At 42.5% G+C, this 22,938-nt stretch overlaps 1 protein-coding gene across 2 annotated transcripts in view; it reads left to right on the top strand.

Moving 5' to 3' along the window:
- Nucleotides 1-22,724, top strand: part of SYNDIG1 (synapse differentiation inducing 1) — a 55,770-nt gene extending 33,046 nt beyond the window's left edge. The window contains exons 4-5 of one of the 2 annotated variants that reach the window (XR_013339657.1): nt 13,956-14,224; nt 22,093-22,724. Coding sequence is in view for 1 of the 2 variants with exons in the window: in XM_021540260.3 (XP_021395935.1) it covers nt 13,956-14,114 (159 nt within the window). In the remaining variant the exon portion in view is untranslated. Of the gene's footprint in view, nt 1-13,955; nt 15,743-22,092 lie in introns of those variants that run through there. The other variant, XM_021540260.3, reaches the window with a different exon arrangement.
- The last annotated feature ends 214 nt before the right edge of the window (nt 22,725-22,938 follow it).

Below are 22,938 nucleotides of genomic sequence, written 5' to 3' on the forward strand. Positions count from 1 at the left end.
GCCCATTTGCAAAACACGAATGCCACCTCCGCTCCGCATGGGGATCAGCTGACACTGGCAGACACAGTGCCACTTCTTGCAATTTCTTCAGTTCTTCACAGAAATTATTTAGCTCAACACATAGGTCAATTAATCAGTATTAAGGCAAGGGCAGGATAACACTTCTACCACTGGCCTCTGGAGCTACAGAGAAAGGAATTATCATGGTTTTAGGAAGGTTGCTGTAAGAATGGGGTAAAAGTCAGATCTGACCAAGTTTTCAATGCTTTTCTGAATCAAAGCACCCTTGCCAGCTCACTCTGTGTTATGAAGGCCTTCATGTTCTGTTGAATTTGCCAAGAGGAGATTTTTGAATAAAACACACAAATGGCAATAAATTTCAAATTCCACAGAAGTGAAAGGTCACTAAAGATTGCTGCTTGAGTTCTCCAGCTATTTATTCTTGACTCTTCATTGCACCAGGGTCTCTTACCTTTCTCCTTATCATCCTCTTTCCCCTTCCCAGTGCTCTTTGGCATGTTGCCTAACACTGAGCTGGAGAAGGAAGTATCAATCTGCCCAAGAGGGGAGATGGCACAGAGAAGAGATCAAGCACCACATCCAGCCCGCTCTGGAGTCGCACGCAGAATTCAGTGCACACCACTGCCAATCTGTCCTGCTGCCCAGGGCTGTCAAAATCACCAGCAGTTGTGGCTGTTCCACACCACCTCCCAGGGATGTCAGGAAGCCTTCTGGCATCAAAACTTCCCCTTTCCTGGGCTCCCCTCCTTCCCCATCATCCCAGATGTCTCTGGACATTTGAAGGCCCCCTTTCTGGCTGGTGCTTGCCTGTGGGACGTATTTGCTGACATTCCCTGAACGGGTATCATCAGGTGGATACTCTTCTTCAGCCCCCAGCATGCAGGCATCACAGAGCACATTTTACATCTGTCTCAGCAGCAGGTTGGAAATGTCACTGAGATGTTTGCTGAGGGAGTCAAGGACAGAGTCCTGCAGGAGTGCCATCAGGAGTGGCGGAGCTGTGCCCTGGGAGGGTGATTTCCTATCTCTGCACGTTGTACTTATGATGCTGCTGTTGGCACAATAATCAACAAATCACTCGAATGAGCAGGAACAATTACTTTTGCAACAAGGAAATATCTCCTCCAGCAACAGACAGCTTTTCTGTAGAGGGAGACAGAAATGTAATTACAAGTGCAATATATCTTTACCTTAGAGTGTTTTTGGAGTTGGCATCCTTGCTGCTGTGAGAACCTCCTCTCTGAAGTGAAGGGCAACAGAGGGCCTCAAAGGGCCACACTGTAATAATATTTGTATCTTGTTCCAAGAAATGTTGGGGCCTTCTGCTATTTTTCAGTGGAAGAGAGAAGTGTGAACAGTTGTCTTTGTGTCACTAAGATGCTCTTGATTACATTTGTGTCTCTTTTACTGCCACCAGCATTTGTCCAGGAAAAGGGTCCCTATTTTCCTAGGAGTTCTACAAATCAAAAACCTTGGAAATATTAAGAAAAATGCTTCAACACATCCCTGAGGACTTACAGTTTAAAAAAAGTGAGACACAGAGAAGGAGAAGGCAACAATAGGAAAGTACTGGTCACCAAGGCAGGCAGTGGTTTTAAGCCTCTGGCAGAGTAGCTGCCATGAAGTCATTAAGCACTGAGCAAATAATTAAAACTGTTGTTCATGAATATTTCAGTGGCAAATTTTCAGAGACAATGTATTTCAGTCATGAAACATGTATTAGCTCAGTGAGGCGGAGACATGACAGGGAAAGACAGAGGGAAGAGGAAGGAGAAGCAAACAAGCAAACTCTGAAATAATTAATCGTCAAATCCTTTTCCACTTGCATGACTTCCTGCTGGAATCCTCTGATGGATGAATGCAACAGTTACATCAGACTAGGATAGGTTTTGGGCCTCACTGAGTAACTCTCCTTTTGTAGCTCCACATCTGCACTGTGGAAGGTTAAGCATCCACACTGTTTGTATCTTTGCATCCAGACTCTCACCTTGCTCAACTTGCTGCTGCCTTGGATGGGGCCCACCATATTCCATAGCCTTTTGTGTAAAACTGCAACTGAGTGAATCAGACAGGTCTGTTTATCACCACAATAGGTAAGAATCACTCTGAACAACTTCTGAGAAATTGGTCCCCAGAGGCAGAGCAGATATTCCTTCACTACTCTGCTCTTGCTTAGGAACCCACACAGGAGGTGGATTTTAAAAAATACTTATCATTGACTGCCCCTTCCATCTGTTCCCAGCTGGCTGAGGTCTTGGGAAAACCCTGGCAACAAGCAAATCCAAGATATGTATCCTGTGAGCTGTCAGATCCTAAGGCACAGTGGTTCCCAGCCTTCCCCAGGCTGAGCTGAAGCCCATGACTCGTGCACTCTCAGTGTCTCAGCTGGTAGATGGACATTTTTGCTGTGGCAGTCTGGCATGTGATCACTGCCAGGAAAAGTGGCATCCTGTATTTAACAAGGAAGGAGAGTCTTCAGCTGGGTTTTGCAGGAAGAACAAAAGCAAACTTGAAGCACTCCTCTTCCTGACTGTGTGTGACGGAGTGATCTTGGACACGAGACGGCCCAAATAAAGGAACTTACTGATGTGTGGAAGGATATTTCCTTTCTAGATGCTGCCATCCTGCCAGATGCCCAGGGTAGTCCACCCTGCTCCCCATACCTTAAAAGAAAGGGACAGGGTAACAAGAAACAAAATCCTTTCACCATGAGGACGAGGCCTGCACTGATTCCTGAGCTTTGAATTTGACAGGATGAGTCCTCTGCTCAGCCAGGGTGTCCTGCTGAGGCTTTTATCCCTCTTCACACAAGCACCATATGGATGTGCTGCTCCTGCAGGGAACGTGTTTGTGCATTCTTGCCTCTGCCTAGCCATCCCCTCCATGCAGGACGTGCAGGCAGGGACGCAGACAAACAGCCCTGCACACAGGGAGCTGCAGCAGCTGCTGCTCAGGCTTGACCCACCTGCTGCTAGACAAGCCAACAGGCTGGAGAGCAGAGCCCTTCATTCCTGTTATTCACTTCTCTTGGCATAAACAGCCAGGCCAGTTAAATCACAGATGAGGAGATAATTCCTATATGTTTGCAAAAGAATGAGAGGTTTTGTTTATATACACTGGAATAATTTTATATTAAAAAACTTGAGCAGGTTGTTAATGACTAGTGAAAACATGAAGAAATATCCTTGTTAGCAATCTCTGCCCTCCCTGTTGGGCAATGAGGACTTATGTTTGTGTACTAATGGGCTTCCACTGAGGAAAACCCCTGCTCCTGTGGAGCAGTTTGTTAAAGGGAGAAGAGACTCTGGGGATGGTCTCTTTCTTCCACCAGCAACGATCAAAGCAGCAAATATCCTGGAAAACAGAAATGAAGCGATCCCAGAGTGCCAACATAGGAAGTGCTGCAGCACTGCTTCATTGTACTCCTTTCTCTTAGTACAGCGACAGGAGATTCAGGGAGCAAGGCTGCATGGAGAAAACAATATATGAGGTGGCTACAGCAGGCATTACTGAGGTGCTGGATGAAAAGAGCACCAGAGTCAGAGAATCCTTGGAGATCCTGTGCCTCAAGGCAGTTTGCTTTCTTCCTGAGGTCAAGAACAGAAGCTGACTCAGGCATGATGGAGGCATGTTAGAAGGATGTTCATGAAATCATAGAACTTAAACCAGCAGCTCTGTGCTACAAGACCTGCAGGGCTCCCTCACTTACTCTTTTTCTCATTGCCCTGCTGTTGGAGGGGTGTCTCTGCTCTCCCTGTGATGCAGGCAGACAAATGTTGGGAGAAGCTGTTCTTTGTACTCGGGCAGGTGACTCACTCTTCAACAGCATCGTTTCTGGAGAACTGCCCTGACTTATCACCAGCTCTCTGCCCTGCTCTCTGCTCAGTGGAAGGAAGAGCAAAGCCTTCCTGGCTGGCTCTTGGTGCTACTGGGCTCCTTGCAGCTACACACCTGACTGTCTTCTGCACACCTACAACTCAGCTCTTCTGTGGGGGAAGAGATAGATCTCCTTGAATGACACCCACACTGGGGCAAACCCTGCCCATTGAAACCCAGCAGCGCCTGTCTCTTAGTGCTGCAGTTGTATGAGGGAGGGCTTTTGTTTACAAGAGATGAGCGGCTGATATCAGCTGGCATGACAACTCTGGGATGTGTTTCTGCTGGAGAACATGGAGTTCTTGTCTTGCAGTTGCTGAGTCATAGGAAAGGCAGAGCAGTAATTTCAGGGTGCTGACAGCTTAACACAAGGTTCGACCTTCAATTTCCATGCCAACGGCCGGTGGTGATGCATGGCAATTAATTGCTCCAGGTCAGCTGGTGAAATTTTCCCATTGTGAAAAATGGGATCTTGTTGAGTCTTCCTGTGCTGAGCAGGGAGTTGAACCCAGAGATTCCAGAACACGTGCTCCAGTTTCTGCAGCCTGTGCTGCTGGCACTGGCAGGTGCTTGTGGGTCTCTGGGTATGGTGCCTGTCTTACTGAACATTTTTTTCTCCTAATTTTTTTTTTCCTCATTCAAGGATAGTTTTGGAGACTAGGCAGGAAGGATGCCAGATGTTTTCTTTGTACTGCAGTGATCACACTAAGTAATGCAATTACCAGGTCTCTCCCACAGAATGAACATCCTGGACAGGAATAATTTCCTTAGTGTCTCCCTTCTCAGCTCTGTGTTTTCCAAAATACATCCTCAAGTCTGCAGTCAGCAGCAGAGACAAAATATCCCCTAGGTCCAGAACGTCTCTTCCCAGGAGTTTATTCTCTTAAACCTGCCAGTCTCAACAAGAGGAGTTGATTCCTCAGTAAGATCACATTTATGCAGAAGAAACCTGTGTTGACTACTGAAAAGCAATTAAAAACTGAATGCTTAAACACGCAGATAGGAATTTATGCACCAGATTTGTTGATTTGTTAAGACTTTGTGTCTATATATATATACCGTTCCAGAAAAGAGTTTCTTTGAGGAATTTATTGTATCAGAAGGTGTCCTAAAATATTTTTGAAATATTTTAGCATACCATATCAATACATTTTCAAGCAGAACAAAATGAATTCTTTTTTTCAATTGTAAATAAACTTTTCATCTGCAAACTTTATAAACACACAGGAAAGCTCAGAAGCAGTAAAAATAGTTCCAAATTATGTATAGAAACTCCTAAAATTAATTTCCATAATTAAAAAAATAATTTTGATGTCATACATTTCTATTCAATATATTTTTTACAGTGTTTTTTGCTTTTGGTCAGAAAGAAATGAAGATTTTCATCAGTTCCTTGCCTTTATCTCTGATTAATCTTCAATAGAGTTAGACTTTTAAAAAATTATTAGAAGATCTCCTTCTTTTTCTTTTCTTCTCCTCTAGAAATTTTAAAACTTTTCTTCTGTGTTTTTCTTTTCTGGAATGTCACAGTAGTATTTCTAATGCAATTAAATTAATTGACAAAATCCAGACATTTTGTTTTATATGGGAGGGAAATGTTAATCATTTTAATTAGAAGAGAAATATAACACAATACATTTTTGAAATTAACAAAACCCAACCACTTAAGTGTCTGCAAGAAAGAGACAGTTTTTTCCAGGGTTGTTTTCTGTTGCTGCTCAGAAGGAATCCCAGAGCTCTGGGACACCTGAAACATGGATTTCCAGACACTCAGCTGTGTTTGCTGCTGTTGTCTGGCTGGGAGCAAAGCCAGGAGGCAGGAAAATGCTGACTGAGAGCAGGCAGGTGCTGCTCCTATTGGGAAATGGCTGTGGATATGAGCAGAAGGAACTGAAGCTCCTGCAGCCCTACTTTTTTTTGTGGACTGGGCTTTGTGGTGCCAGGCTTGGTGCTTCCTACTTGCCCTGGGGGCTTTAGACCACCAGGAGTTTTTTGAAGTTGAATTTAGGGCTCCCTGCTATTTCTCTGTCTCCTCTCTATCATCATCAATCTTCAGTGTTTCCTGCTATGTCAAATGCATCCTTCTAACACCAGATCCAGAGTAACTGAGTAATTTTCTTCTTGACACACATTAGTAAGGCTCCTTGCATCTTTTCAAAACCAAAGTCTTTCTCTACAAGGAAAAAGAATCTTGTTCATACCCTGCAAAGTGATGTATTGCAGAGCTGGACGTTACAAAAAGCTCAGTGCAAACTGATTTTCATCTTAAATCAATACAATTAAACCAGCAAATATTCTGTGTAGACACTTTCTGTATCCTAGTGACCCTGTGATATAGTTAGATTTCTCTCCAGTTGATGTTGAAATAGGCATTTAGTGGAATCTGCATACATTGCCAAAGCCTGAGTTTGCTGAAGCCTCCACCTTTCCTTGCAGGATTTTTCCAGTGAGAAGTGTATAAAGACAAAGATCTATCTCTAGAGGATCTTGTAAGCTCAGAAACAATGTGATTTTGAGCCCCATTTTGTAGCCACTTTGAAAAAACATTAATTCTTCCATTGTATCCAAAGGAGAATTTGGTCTCAGACCTTTGGAGAAAGTTTCCAGCTTTTCCTGGTGTTGTGATCCAGTGGGTGAGAGATGCTCCTGCTCAAATTAATGTGCAGATAATACCACATGCCAAAGTCAAGAATGCAGGTTTTAATTAATAGTAAATGTGAGGTAGAGAGGTAGAAAGAAATAGAACAGATGAGAGGGTGAGAGAGATCAAGCAAAAGGTAACCACCACCTGTGGATCCAGAAGTATCCTGATGGTCTTTCTTCACCCTTCTTGGTGGGGGGCAGGACCCAGAGAGTTGTTTTTCTGGGGATTCCACCTTTGTACAATCCAAGTTCTGTGTATCCACGGAGCACAGATGCCATTCCCATCATTTAAGGTGATATGTGTATCAGCAATTGCTTCCTTTCTGACATCATGCCACAGGAGGAAGTTTTGTCCCAGTCAGACACACCCTCAGGCCTGGAATTAGCACCTTTCTGGGATAAATTTCTGCCACCCCTGCTTATTTCAAGTTGCCACTGTGGTGACTTATCTTATGGCAAGTTCCTTCCATGGCCTTGACAGTGTTGGGAGACAGGGAACTGTGTTATGTCCTTACACCTGGCCACCGGGAAATCGAAGGCAGCCTGCTAATGTTAATTCAGACAGGAGTCTAAGTGGGATGTATCCCTGCTGAAGTTGTTTGCCTGGCAAGAGTGCTGCAGGATCATCAGGCTCTTAATTAGCTGGTGTTCTCTCCAGTTATAAAGCAAATTGACTAAACATTCTGGCCTAGTGAAGAGATGGTTAAAACACTCACAGCCTGTGGCTCTTCTTGCCCTTAGAATTTTTTCTGATGGATTAAAAGTGCTGGGAACACAAGAACAACTTATTTTCAGTGGTTTTTTTTGTCAGGCATTTTTTTTCATATCCCAATCACACAATCCATGGAGTTATTAAACCATAATTACTGTTCCCTGTTAATCACCCCTCTGGTCATGAAGCTCCTTGTGCCTGCCTGCTGGACCCAGTTGCATCACTTGTGCTGTGTCTCCAGGAGAGAGGGAGAAAAGAGGATTAAGTTTTAAAGAAAACAAAAATGTAAATAAAAAAAATATTTTTTTCCCCCATTGTTGGGTTTTTTGGTGGACTTTGAGAAAGTAGAGGAATGGAAAAGGGGAAAAGGCTTTCCTATGAAAGAGATAATCTGAATCATTTAATCTTCAGTGACTCTTGAAAAGCTGAGTTCATACAAGGTAAACAGAAAGGAAGTTGAATAAGTTACCTCACATTCACTGTCAGGTGCTGCAGAGTCCACAGTGCCTGATAACTTCTTACCCTTATAGGTAACACATCAAATTGCAAAATTTTTCTCAGGAAATAGCTTGGGATGGATCTCTGCCCCAGAAAAATGAAACTGCATCAGTGAGGAGCAGAGGAACTGCAGACTTTGCAGGCTGGTCTCCCAGGAGCAGCCCTCCAGGGACAATTCCATATAACTGGTGTGGAACTCCCAACTTGTTCTGGGAAAAAACAAACTTTCCTAAGGAAACCAGGTTCTGCCAATAACAGTTCAGAAAGTGCTGTTCTGAAAGTGTTCAACACATGAAATTGGGACGAGATAAACAGTGTGACACAGATCACAGATAGGAAAATCATGGGTGGTTGTAATACCAAAAAAAAAAAAAAAAAGCTGGGAAAGGTACTGTGATCAACAAATGAGTGAACCTTACCTCCAGAGTTATTAATCTTATCTCAAAAATCATTAATATGCTAGGGGACTTTATAATTCCCAGAGATTTAGTTAGAGCTCTGGAGGGACACCTGTGAGTGAGGAAATTGATGAACTAAGTGTCTGATCAAATCTCTTTGTGTCAGGAGGAGAAACCACCCCAGAGACTGTTTTAAAACTGTGCCTGTTGTCTTTCCCTTGTTTTTCCCCAAAATGTGGCTCAAAGTGCCCAAGGCAGAAACTCCCATCATTCTTGCCTGTTCCAAGAGTGGGAGGTGAGGACTGAGGACTGAGATCTTCTCTGGCTGCACTGAGCAGCATCCTCCACCCTTTCCCGTGCTGTGTGACTCATGCTGGAGGGAAGAGACATTGTTAGGAATGTAAAGCACACACACATTTGACATCGCAAATGAGGAAGAGGACCAGAGACAGATAGAAGCAACCACAGTGAAAGAAAAAGATAAAAAATTGTAACCAAAAGAAAAAACAAACAACCAAACCAACCAAACAAACCTGAAAAAACCCCAACCCAAACCAAATCAAAACGAAAAAAAAAAACCCACCAAAACCAACCCCAAAAACCAAAAACCCAACCCCGAAAAAACCCCACAGGGCTGGTTCCCTCTCATTTGGTCCTGTGGACATACTGCAGGCAGGAGCAGCAGGTTTGGATTGGGACAAAGAGAATCTGCTCTTTACACCAACTTTACATAACAATTTAGAGGTACAAAGATGAATGCAGCTTTCCCCAGAACCTCCCTCTAGCAGGGCCTTCACCAGATCATCACAGGGTTCTAAAAGCCCTGCTTTTCCTTGTGAAATGGAGAGAAGACTTTCTCCAAGCATATTTGTGTATAAGCAGTTGGTGAATAACACCTTGCAAACCTTTGTACAGCTGCAAGGACTTGTAAGTCTCTGAATTTGTATGTATAAACTGGGCTTCCCACCTGTCATATTTTTCAAATTTTCTTCTCTTTCATTACAAAACATCTGCTTGAGAGCTAGAAGCAAAGTGGAAGGGAAAAATAATCTTCTTTACCATAAACATCTAAATTCCTGTATATGGCAGGAAAAGAGAACTGCCTTTGTGTCTCTGGCTGAGGTCTCATTCTCTCCACTGCAATCAAATGAACAGCTGTTGCTGTGGAGCTTGTCTAAAAACATCTCTCTGCATTCTGCTCATTTATGGTCTTTTATGCCTGCTGTCCCCAGCATTTGTAGTTTTATCTTTACTCAGAGACACAGTCAAATGCCACAGGCAATACCAGCCAGGGGCTGAATCATGTCTTTGCCTATGCAATATTTTCAAATTCCAGTGAAATACTTTGATACCAAAATGGACCAATTGCTGAAATACAGATTTTATAAAAGTTGAACATGGAAAAGAGACAGACTCATGCTGGTCTTCATTTACACCCTCACCCTTCCCCATTCACACTCTATTCTCTTGAACCTTTCATGGATTTCCAGAAATAAATATTGTTCCCAGTGTTCTCCTTCTACCAACTCAGCATAATTTAATTTGGTGGCAGTAGAAATACCATTTCTCAGGCCACTGCTTTTCACCTGCCACATCACTGTTCAGGAGCTTGGCAGGAAATTGTAAAGGCTGGAAGTTTAACATTGTATTGCAGGAAAAAGAAGGAGGTGCTCACAATGCAGGAAATACCACTTGAAAGGCTGGATAAAGAAAGGTCAAATTAAACTACAGAAGGACTTAAACTGTTTGGATCTGTTTGGAAGTACCTGCACTTCAGGTGACACTCACTCCCCATTGTTTCCTCAGTAAGTTCCAGATGGAGGAGGTCTGTTTGAGACTCATGTCCATTCCTCAGACCATTCTTCCAGCTGAAATTACAGGAACTTTGGAAGAGCTCTTTGCCACCACAGGCTGACCTTTCCATTATATGGCAGGCATAATGCAATTTTCAAATGCCTGGCAGAGCAAAGAGCAATTTGTCCTTTATTTAGTTCATAATTTCTGCCTGTGGAACTGTTTGGTTGGACTGCATAGACCCTTTGATGCTCTCCTCAGGACTGAAAACCATCCTGCCATGTCCCAGTCCCTGTGCCTAGTGTCTGTCAGCCCCACTCTTTCCCCAGCTGACTGGCACCTCCCTGCTGGCATTGTCAAGGTCCAGAGCCAGATCCTGACTTCACCTTTTACCCATCCATGTCTTTAGCAAAGGCTCTGGTGTCTTTTTCTCACTGTCAGTGGAAATAAATGGTGTAAGCCTGAAGGTGGAATTACTGCCCAAATATTGGAGATATGCAGAAGTTCAAGTTTAGGCAAGTTAAAAAGAGGAGACAGAGTGTTTGACTAGAAGAAAGATAGAAGATACAGGAGCAGAAGCAACATCAGTATGCTTCTCATTCTGTGCCTTTTTTTTTTTTTTGTGGGTTTTTTTTTTTTGTTTGTTTGTTTTTTTTTTAATGTTACTTGAAGAAGTAAAACTCAGAATCTGTCTAGTGGCTGCATGGAGCCTGTGTATCCCTGGCCTTTCTGGCTCTTTGTTCCCATGAAGTGAAAAGAAATCCTTTCACCACCTGACCAAAGGGGTCAGGATAATCTCTTCTCCTGCATGGAACCAATCCTGCTCTTCAGCCTCAGGGAGATGAGGCATGATTAATAATTGTGATCAGTGTGTTTCTTGTTTCCAGATACTCATACCAGAAGGTATTTTGAGAGTATGATATATGAGTCACTGTGGGATGCAGCAGAATGTTTTAGCCTTGCAGCTTGGAGGTACATTATTCATCTTCTCTTGGCCTGTAAAACCTGCAGCCCAGAGACACCCTGACTCTGGTCTGCAGAAGCTCAACTTGAACCTTCAGGGAAGTTCCTTGAAAGTGTTTCTTAAAAAGACATTCATTATTTTAGTGAAACAAAAGAAGATAATCTTTCCAGATCTCCTTACCCCTTCTTCCCCTACCCCTCCTCACTTTTCTGGCTTACTTCCAAAGCCTCTAAAGAGAAGATTGATTGGTGGCTGGTATTTGCAAAAATCCCTGTTTCAGCCTTGTAGCACCCAACCTTCATCACAGCCTGTGCTCCCTGCTCCTATCCAAAGGCTGCATTAAATTTTTATATCCATCATCTGGCTGCCAGCCACAGCCTTGCAAGGAAGGGAAGAAGTGAGTGGACAGAAGTACTATAAAACTCCAGAGAAAACACAATTTTGTTCATAAAGAACACTAACTTTTGCAGCGACTTTCAAGCATGTTAGAAAAGGTTAAGACACCTGGTGTAGCTTGATGAGTCTGTAGTGAATCAAACTCTTGCAGGTAGAGCATTTGAGTCTTCATTCTTGAACCAGTCTTGGCTACACTGTTCTCTGAAACAGATGTTGCTGAAAAAGCCATGGAAAAGATGGTATATCTGGGTGTGATGTGGCTTTCTGATCTACACAAAACATTTCTTGACCTCATGGATTTTGTCAAAGCACAGGGATCTCTCATGGAAAACTCAGCAGGATGTAATTATGTAATTTCTTTGTGTCAGATATGAAATGGGAGGGTTGGATTTGTCCCAAAACCAAGGGACTTTCTCAAAGTGATCAAAACCACCAAAGAGCTGTTCCCTGTAAAAAAAAAAAAAAAAAAAAAAAAAAAGAAGAAAAAAAAAAGAAAAAAAAGAAAAATTGTTCATTATTTGCTAGACAATAAACTATTCCTTTTGGCCTTATTTGCATTTTTTTTGGTAAGTATTTTCAGATCCTTTTAGCTTAAACCTGCAGAAATGCTATAATTTTCATATAATGACGTTGAGTAGCAATGTGAGGGTTTTACTAATTAGGAAAAAGCATCAAAGAATTTTCTTATCACTAAGCAAATTCCTCCAGATTACTCTGTTACAGATGAAAGTTGGCTTCTGTGTGGTTGGTTTCTCCATCTCAATGTAAATATTTTTTACCGGAATAAAGGGGAGCTATAGGATTGTCCTTTCCATGTGCCCTTACCAATGCAGTCTACAGTTAAAATCCCGTACAGGAGGGATTTAATTTTCCTAAATCACAAAATATGCATTGAGTTAAGAGGAAAATCTGCACTCAGATTAGGTAATTTATTGGAAACTAGAATTTCTGTGAAGGCGCAGGTGTGTTCCCCAAGCAAAATCTCTCATTTATCATAATGTCTGGAGCTGCATAATTCAAAATCTTCATGGCAGCACATGACTAATACAAGATACCTGGTTTTGGCTGGGTGAACATTTTAACAAGAAACTGGATTTTCACCATATAGCCAATCCTTTCACAAAGGTCAGGGCTGTCCTGCAAAGAGGTCATCAAGGAAAAAAAACTGTTGTTTTTGAGCAGGGTTATTGCTACACTGGAGATCTTACCAGGAAAAGGGCTACTAGTATTTGAAAAATCAGCTTTCTGAATCCTTTTGGATCTTTCAACTCATTAATTTTGGTAAATCCAACCTCTTCTATTGAAGCAATCAAGATATACTGTCAAGTTTTCAGATTATTTGACATTTTGACTAATGGTTTCTTTTGGCTTTGACTTGCTATCTATTTTTAGGTATAGAAATGCTGGTTTAAAACTTTATAAAGCTTCATTTAAAAGAGGTCAACTAAAATGTTGCAGATTTTTCCGTTACATGAAGTGACATTTCAGAAAGGCCAATTTGAAAATGTTCTATCATTTTTTAAACTTTCCCTTCATTTGAGGGGTTGAACCTTGGTCTATCCAAAAGTCCTGTTATGTTCATTGCTGGGCATTTACCTCAGTCCAACTTCAGTAGACAGGAACCTTCCAGATCCAGACTGGTTCTGTGGTAGGCAGCAGGTGCATGAGGAAAGTCTCTGAGGGGAACTGAATGACCACCTCTTTCTAAAGCTTTCTCTGCTTTCCTTGCCAACATTTTTAAGAGACCCTAACATGATCCCAAAAAGCCCTGGCATCTTTTAAAGTGATCTTTTGAGTCTTTGGTGGTTCCAGACAGGGAGATAATGAAATCTTTGGTTACCCTGCTGAGAGGCTTTGTAGAGTGAGTAGGATCCTTCACCACCTAAACCAAAGGACACAACAGCAGGTGTGTAAACCTGTGTTATTTCTATCCTGTTTTTTTGAAACAGCTCCCTCCAGCCTACAGCCTCGCCTGTGTTGTTTGATATTGTTTCTGCCTAAAATATTCATAAAGCATTATGCTTAAAAAATTAGGTTGATGAATAAGAAGAGACAGTTCTCCTAATAAAGTCATTGACAGAAAGGCCAAAGAATTTTTGGGTTTTTTTTTTTTAGTGTGTGGAAGCTTGTCATTTGGCTGCTGCAAATTGGTCTGAGTAGCAAAAAAATAAAATTAAAAAACCCAAACAAAAAAAACCAAACAAACCAGACAAAAAAAACAAAGACAAAAATAGAGTGGTAGATGTCTCTGAAAAAGAAAGTGTCCCAGCACATCAATCATCTGTGGAGATATACAATTAAAGTGGATTGAGGATTCCTCACTCTAATGAGGGAAGAAAGACTGTCTCAGAACTTAAGGAGCTCATTTGCTTATACAAGACCTGTCTTGTAGCTGACAGACTTCTTACTGCCTGCCAGGTGTCCCTGCTTGATACTACACAATGGTCTATAAAAATGACACCCTCCTTTGAGATGCTGTTGCTTCCATCACTGTCTCAATTGTGCAAACGACCTCACGTGACTAAAACATGTCTGATTGCTGACCAGTTTAACCTGTCACATCCCAGGATCCTGTTTCAGCCAAGAAATTAGAGTCACACATTTATTTCCAGGTGAAACAAATAAATATCTGGCATTGTTCTATCTCTTGCAGACAAACAAAGCAGTAGCCAAGGGGGATTTCCACCACGCAAGCTCCAGCTCCCGGCGAGCTCTCTTCCTGGCTGTCCTGTCCATCACAATCGGAACTGGCATCTATGTTGGGGTAGCTGTGGCTCTTATTGCCTACCTGTCAAAAAACAACCATCTATGAGCCTCAGGAAAGGGGGAAGAACCAGCCAACCCGGCTCCTGCGCTGCAGAAGTCCCCAGCACATCAGACTGCGTGGTTTTCCAAAAAGAGACAAACACTTTCTGGGGGCAGGTACAGGATGAGATGGGCTTGTGCATTGTTGTAGGGTGGGAAGCTGGAGGGGCTGGGGGAAGTTTCACCATTTGTGATGCACAAGTCTTGCTTATCTTCATCAACCCCTGTACAAAAAAGGGAAAGTAAGAGCAAAAGAGAGACAAAGACTGAAAATAAGAAAAAAATAAAGGGAAGGAAGATGGGGGAAGTGTGGAGAAAGGTGTTTTGCCTTTGCCTTCTTTTCAATATGGTGTTTACAAGCATTGGGCAAACTGAGCTGTTTTCTTAATACCTTCTTGGTCACCTGAACTTTGCAGCCAGCATGAGCTTGTGCTTAATTTGCTTGTTAAGCACGGCACTGAGATCTGGGAAAGCCTGGACAACGACTGGTTCTCTGAAAGAGCAATATAAAAACAAGAGGAAAAACATGGATTCTTTTGTCTTTTGAATGCAGGACTCATTTGCCTAAGGGTGAACCAGACACCTCAGTGTAGAGTGGTATTACCTACTCTTCTTGTTTCGGATAGGTTTCCATGGAAGGAGAAAAGGAAATTAAAAACATTTTTACTTCCTTTCCTTGTTTTTTGGATTAAGGTGTGCCCCACAGGCCCACTCAGTGAAGAACAGCTGGGGTTACACAACTGCATGACTTGGCTCTGCAGACAGAGTACAATTTTGAAGTAACGTGAGACCCGCTGTAAAATTAATTCCTCCATCCAGTCACATTGTGATTACAGCACTTTACTGTGGCATTATTGCTCATCTGGGCTCCACCTTACTGTGGAGACCTGCACAGCAGTCAGTGCAAGAAACCTGGGGAAAAACGCAAACTGAATTACTAGTAAGTTTTTAATTTAAAAAAAAATCACGGTAAAGCATGGGAATTAACCAGAGAAAGGAATGCTTCATACATTTCTGGGGTCCTGCTCACACACAGACCAGTGAATACCACTCAGATCAGCAGCTCAGAGCTCAGCTGTGCATCAGGGACACAGCATAGCCATGGAGAGACAAGTCTGTTCCCCAATAAGCAGAGCAGTGGTAAATTGTAGGGGAATTTAGCCTTGTCCTTCCTTCACTGACTGAAATGAACATTTATTTTCTTCTTTACTTGCTCCCTGGACTCAACTGTTTTTTGTCTTACAGATTTCCCTGCAGTCAACTATTTTTTTGTCTAACCATTTCGTCCCACCCCAGGGTGTAACAGCATAGACATATATATGTAGCTACATATATATAGACACAGAGAAGGGAAAACCAATCAAATCAATGACCATTTTATTATTCAACTGCCTCGTGTTTTACAAACATGGTTTCTTTGAACAAGGATGTCATCAAAGATGTTTTCCTCCAAGTCTGTATTGTGTATCATCTTTGCTCTGAGACAGTTTTTTTTTTTTTTTTCTCTTGTTTTAGGTTTCCATTATTTTGGTCTGAATTTGACTTCTTTTTTTTTTTAGGGTGGGGAGAACAAACACATGCAATCCTATTTTTCTGGTAACTATACGGTTTATTAAAACACATGGTATACAGCTACTGGTGCTTTGTGTGACACTTTTTTTGGGGTAGATGTGAAGCTTTAGTCTGAGTGAAACTTAGCCTAGGACACCTGGTCCAGCTACCTCGAGAGGTGCTTGTATGGACCATCTCATGCTGTCCCTGGACCCAAAAGATTGTTGTAGTCACTGACAGGTTTTTTGCCATTGAATTCACAAAACCATTGAATGATTTTCATGGGATGGGAGCTTAAAAATCATTTAGCTCTATCCCCCCTGCCATGGATAGGGATTCCATCCACACTGGATGGCGAAGTGTTGGGCTACAAGCTAAACCTGGAGACTGGCAATGTACTCTGCATTGTCTCTTCTGCATATGTATTATGCATGATTCATGGGAAATCAGTCAGTTTTTCTCATAAAGCCTGAGCTTTGGAGTACATGGTATTGAATAAAAAAACACAGATTATTCCCTTAAAGGGAAAGGAACTAGTATTTCCTAGCCTTGATTTGAAGTATACCTGGAGTTCAAAAAAATTAGAAAGAAAATACAGGTACTGTAAGGTCATTAAGCAAGCCTAACAACAATAAGAGTAATGTAATTTTAAAACTAATCATATGGTTGAGGACTCTGCCTTATTATCTTTGGTGATTGTGCTGACTGAATATTAACCTGAGAGGCAAAAGCCAGCTCTGGAGCTAGGAAAAATTTTCCCACAAGGGCATCCTTAAAAATACAATAGGGCCCCTTGCGCCCAGCTTTAAAAATAGCACTCCAAACACAGGGAGTTCAGCTTTCCATGTCCCCAGGACCCCTCAGTGAACAGCAAACAGGAACAGCAGCACTGTGTGAAAGACCTGCATAGCAGGAGTGCTCCTGGAAACATCACCTGGCTGAAAGCTGATGTTTTTATGCTTCACATCCTGAAGCAACCCCCAGTGTGACATGGAGCTGGCACTAGGAATGGCAGTCCAGGGTGATGATCAAGGAAGCTAAAGGGGGCTTGCATTCTTGGGAGGTGTACCCAGGCCTCACTGCAGATGAGAGTGGGGATAAAGCTCCCAGTGATTGCTTTTGTGCCTTAGTAGGGGTCCAGTTTGCTGATTGTCTGAGCTGTGAGTCACTGAGGAGCTGAACAGGCACCTGTGTCTTCCTAAGAAAAGTGATGTTGTCATGGCCTGCTGCAACATCTCTGGTTGACAGAGCAGATACAATCATTTAAACATCTAAAATCCTCTAAGCCTGTGGCATGATGACTAGAAACTGCTTCCAACACCTACTCTCTCTGAGACAGCACCAGTTTACCCACATGGTCATTCTCTCCTCATCCTTGGGGAAGAGCAGGAGGGGTCCATATGCAGTGAGATCCTGTGTTTGGATACAGGGACATCCTCTTTAGTTTACAGTGGATCTCTTCCACCCCAGAGAGAGTGGAGAGAAGCCTTTCTGAAGTGAGACTTTTTTGCCGTATTGGCTCAATGAGGAGATGTTAAAGAAATGGCACTGGTGTCTTTAACCAGATGACAAGCTGTTGTGATACCTAAGAGCAGATGCAAGGAAAAATCCCAAACTGTTACGTCCAGGGTCAGAAAGCTTCAACTTAATTGTATAATGTAGGATGTCATTGTGCATTAACCTCAAAAGATACATGAGGAGTGCTGGAGAGTCACTGAGAGGGAAGAAAAAAAATCCTTCTTTGTAAAAGTCTCAAAGTTCAAGGGAACTGAGACACTCAGCAAATAATTTGCTGGGTCAGAGACTAATATTACATCTGTCATCTGACAGGATTTCATAATTCCCTGGTACCTCCATAGATTTTTTTGTGCCTTCATTTGGGAATCTCCTAACCTCGAGCATTTTTATAGCTCAGTCTGAAATTAATTTCTCCCATCATCCAGGCAATTCCCACCACAGAGCCAGCTTGCAAGAGATCTCTGCTGATTGTCTGAGGGCATAGTTTGGGAACATCACTGTACACCAAGGGTGGAACAGCAGAGGAAGTGACAGCCACTTTCTCTGGGCTGGCTGCCACACATCTCTCACAATTTGGGAAATGCCACCTGTTAACTTGCAAAGGAAATTCAAAGGCAGCCAAAAATGTAAAGCAATTAAGTGCCTTTGAACTTTACTGTAAGGAGGATATGAGAAAGGGCACAAAGAGACAGTGCCCTGTGTTTTAGATATCAGAGAACATGCACTCAGGCTGCTGAAAACCCCAGCCAGTGCTGGGACCTCAGTCAGAGGGAACAATAAGCCAATCTCAGAGATCATTACACTTGTCTAAGTAAGGCAAGACCACAGGATGAGAATCTGCAGAAAGGTTGCACCTGAGAGATTTCTTCAGGACAAGATGCAATCTAAATATCTATCTTTGGCTTAGAGAGCTTCAGATACAAGATAGGAGGCAGAGGTGGAGATGGGTGACAAGAACAGTGTCAGTTTTACTGATTAAACCAACCCAGCCCATTTCAGCACCCTGCAGCAGCATCTCCCAGTATCCACCAGCACAAAGGATGCTCTTTGCTGGCTTCATGGCTTTGCTCACAGATGCTGCTGTAGTTACACAATCAACAAAGCATGGTCAGGCAGTCAGGTCACTAGTGCACAAGGTCCTGCTCCCATTGTGCACAAAAGAACGTTGGGCTTTGCTCCAGACATGGTGGCATGACTCAGTGCTGCAGACATCAGGATCACAGCGGTGCCAGAGGAAGGAGAGCAGGAGCTGCCAACACTGTTAAAGCTTAAGCCTGTGTGGTGAGCACAACATATGTCTGCTGTTTACTAATCATGAGGCATCTCTGGAGAAACTGCTCCAAGCAATTGTCAGAAGGTGGGTGGTGCTTCTTCATGCCATCACTGTTCCCTGTTTGGACATGTCCAAGTGTACTTATATCCAGGTGATCTACTCTTCAGGATCTGCAGGAGGAAGCAAAGGGGAGGAAAAGGCTCAGTGAGTGAGATGTTGTGAGGTGGGAGGTAGGAGAGAATCTGTAGTTTGCTACGTCCAATTTATGAGTGTACACAGCCAGAGTGCCATGTGGCTGGGAAGAAAGCCACCTTCTCTTGGCTGATAACTTGGTGTTTCTTTGGTCAAAACCCTCCCTCTGAAGAATTTCCTTGCAAGTAAGAGACTGAGCTTGAGCAGAGGAAAAGCATCTGAAATGAACACACCAGATAGATTACAGCAGCCCTCCCTCCCCAAAACAAAGTCAGATGTTTGCATACACATTCAATTTGTCCTTCCAGAACACTCAGTGGTGTTCCACACTCCTCTTTCAGACTCCTGCTTCCTTAGTGCTCTATAGGTGCAGACACACATCCATACATTTATATACATATTTACAGGTACCTGTACACAGACATATCCATACTTACATACAGGCATATGTGAAATGCTGAAAGAGAAAGTGATATCAATTTTGTTCTCAATCAAGGACCAGGCTGCAACTTCAGCAATAAAAATAACAGCAGTGCTGCTCAATAATCACCTGCAGAGGGGATGGCAGCCTGTGAGAGCTGGACTTTCCCAGCTGTATTTTTGAGTCAGCTGTCTGCTGCTTCTTTACTCCCTTCTACCTTTTCCCAGTGCATCTTTTGATGCCACTTAGTGGGGTCAAACTGGTGGCTGTGCATGGAAGTGGTAGTAGCACATCCTCAGCACCATCCCTTCATCGTTTTCCAATGGAAAGGACACAGCCCTAGGGAAGCAGGCCTTGATCCAGCTTGGCCATGGATTTAATCTCTGTCTTTTGCTAAGCCTTCAGAGTTAATCTAAGATGTTTACCACCTCCCTGGAGTCATCCTGCCATATAGAATCTCCAGGATTAAAGATGGTGTTCTGTGTATAGGACTTTAGAGTACCTGGGGCTACATTCCTTTGCTCCATCCTAGAAATGGTTTATCCATCATGTTTTTAGAAGACCTGCCATAGTCCTGGTGTATTTATAATTTTCTACTAATTTGAGACATACTCAAGAAGCAAGAGTGATCACAACAAATAAATAAATGCTCAAAGGAGCCAACATAGGCTAGCTAGTATAGATTTTCTTTCAAAAACAGTTTAATGAACCAACAGCTTGTATTATTACTAAATTGTTGGTAACCAGTGGCAACCCACAAAACTCAATCATGAGTAACCCAAAACATCTCATTGAAGGCTGAACATGCAAGAGGAAGACTTTTAAGATAACACCTAACAGTGGCACTTCCAAAAACAGGCTGAAATGTGAACTCCCACCAGTAACTTTCAAGTAGCCAGTGGCTTGTTGAAGCATCAAATTGAAAAAAAAAAAAAAAAAGTCCAAGCCTGTTATGTGAAGCAGACAGAAACTTGGGATAAAATAAACATTCTTGGTGGCACTCAGAGCTCTGAGGAGCAGGGTGCAGATGGACCTTATTTCCATTTATTACCAATTCAGCACCATGATTTTGGTCCTGTTCAACAAGAACTTTCATGATGACAGATTCATGAATAGTGTGATTTACTGATACCATAGGTCTGGCTGAATTCAGTAGGAACATCCAGAAGCCAGATTCACAAATAGTGTGGTTTATTGAAGCAAAGGGAAAGCAGTTTGAGGTTGCTGGTGATAAATGCACAAACTACAGAGTGTTTCTGGAGAGAAGGTATCATAATAAAGATTTATTAGATATATACATTAAAATATTTCTGGGTCTGTTCCAATGCAGTTGGAGGCAAAAATCTCACCTAAAAGTATCCTTTGTTAGAGGGAGAGAGAAAAACAGAGGTGTTTTTCTCCTGTTTAATTCTTCCTTTTTTCCTCTTCTCTTTTATTTTGCTGTGAAACCCCCTCTTTTTTATACAACAATTTTTAGTCCTTCCCATAGAGAATGAAAACTTTATGTCATAGGCTGGGTGTTGGTGACAGAGGTCATACATGTAAGGCATGCCATCTTTTCTCTTCATTTGCATTCTAAGGGCCGTGAGAGTTAATACGCAAATAATCCTTAATGAGGGTCTTGGTTACTTTTGGTCATCATTTATGGTGGATACAAAAGGTTAAACAATCACTTTGGTTCACCCCAGACATCATTTTGTTGTTAGCCCTCGCTCAAGACAGGTGCAGGATCAGCAGGAAGCCCTGTTCAGGCTTTTTTTGATCATTAATTCATCACTGATTTCAACCAACTCTGTAGCAGGTGTGACAATTTACCACACCTTTCTTTGCCTGCTGCCCTCAAAGAGAGGAACCTGTTGGCATTACCCTGGCACACAGCAGCAATTGTTTTGTGTTTGCTAAGAGCATTTTCCATCACAAAATAAAATTTAAACACAGAGAAATTTGGCTGCAGGAAAGTGTTCATTTCAAGGACGTTTTATAATTGAGAAAATAAAAAGCAAATCCCTTTCACAATCACAGACTATTTCACACTGATATTTTGGAGATGCAATGCCAGGTACTTCCTTTTGAAATTATTTGTCTGAAATATTTGGTACTGGTCCAAGTGCAGTTCGACTAGCAAAAACACATCTTGAATTTTCTAACTGACTTTGTTTGACAGATCCAAACTGAAATTGTTTAAAACACTTTGTTTGTTTATTTTTTTGAGAGAACAGGGAAAGCACAATATTTTTCTGGTTTGAGCCAAGAAAAACTGTTCAGATTGCAATATCAACTTCTCAGATAGGAAGTCCCATTCACAGATTTTTGTATTTAATTTTTCTATAGAGAAATTCTCCATGGCTTTGTGTTAGTTGTCCTAAGCCACCTTGCAGTTGCCTGGAGGTAGTGGTAGCAGCTCAGTAGGAGCCCATTTCTAAATTCCCAGGCCAAGGTGCCAGAGACATCTTGAGGAGGACACTGATGTGCCATCCTCACTTCTCATCTCCAAGGAATTGTCAGCTGGGGGCAGCTGAGGAATGTTCCATTAGCTGGAGATGCCCTGTATCTGTTTCTGGACTAGCCCCTCTTTCAGTCTAACACCAAAACATCTTAAGAGGCATTTGGGAGGGACTCAGGGCAGGGTGTGAGAGGTCAGGGTGGAATGCCTTCTAACAGCTGAGCTGCAGGCTCATGGCCATGGCCCAGAGCATCTTTAAAGGCTGCATTCTTGCTTTGTTCGGCAGGGGAGTTATCTTGAAAATGGATTTCCTGTTACTTTCACTTCCTCCCTTATCCATCAACGCAAATTATCTTTTCTTCCTTCTTTCTTGGCTTTCCTCACCACAGACACCATTGGTCAGCTTATTCATCTGGAATCTGGCATTTGCTAACTGATCTGATTAGAGTTAATTACTAATTATTTGTATTACTGCAACCCTGATGTTATATGCACTGTGGGAATATAATTTAATTACGGAATAATATCAATCAGATGCATAAATTAAAATGTTCACATATTAATATGAACCGATTTTCTACTTTCAGCTGTATGATCTGCCAGCCTTGGAAGAGAAAAAAACCTCTTTCTCCAGCTTTTGGAAAATGGGGAATTCTCCAAAATCAGGGAGAGGGGCTCACGGTTTAATGAATGGGACAGTTCCCAGTGTGTAAGAAGAATTCTTTCTGGAAAGATTTTTAACAAAAAAAGCTGTGACTGAACACCATTTTAAGCTCTACAACTCTCTCCATGAGGATAATTCTGGGCAGGATTAGGTGCAGGATTAACTCCCACTTCCCAGCTTTGCACAGATAGCTGGCACAAAGCTCCCTGTCCCCTGAATGATATTTGGGGCAGATGTGGGCCTGGAAGCTAGGTCAGGGGTGAGACAAATGTAAGGAAATGTTTCTCCTGGGAAAACACCCTGCAGAAACTCAGAGCAGGTGCTCTCAGGCTCTCCTGGCCTGGTTACTCCTGCTGCTCTTGACTTGGGAAAAGCCAAATGTGCATCCAAGTTTGTCTGCCCCACCCCTATCACCAGCCCACTAGGAGTTACCCTGTGTGACCTTCTGCCATGCAAAGTGGAGCTGTGGCCACACACCACCCTTAAAACACCTAAAAACAGCCACCCTACAAATTGGGCACACACCTTCCAACCAAAACCAGCCAGGGCAGGAGTGTTCTCCCAGAGTTCCTCCCCTGGGACTCAGGAGCTCAATGTTTCAGTGCTCACACAGAAGACATCTTTTTTGCAAAAGTTTTTGATTATCAAATTCCAGGCAGGCTCTGTTCTCTATAAGCTCTGTATCTTCCCTGGCAATCCTTTTTCTTTGAGGTCCCAGACTTGAGTTCTCCCAAGGTTTAGGTGTCCTTTCCCGTGGTAACCCAGGTGC

The sequence above is a fragment of the Lonchura striata genome, chromosome 3, assembly GCF_046129695.1.
Source record: "Lonchura striata isolate bLonStr1 chromosome 3, bLonStr1.mat, whole genome shotgun sequence".
Lineage (NCBI taxonomy): Eukaryota > Metazoa > Chordata > Aves > Passeriformes > Estrildidae > Lonchura > Lonchura striata.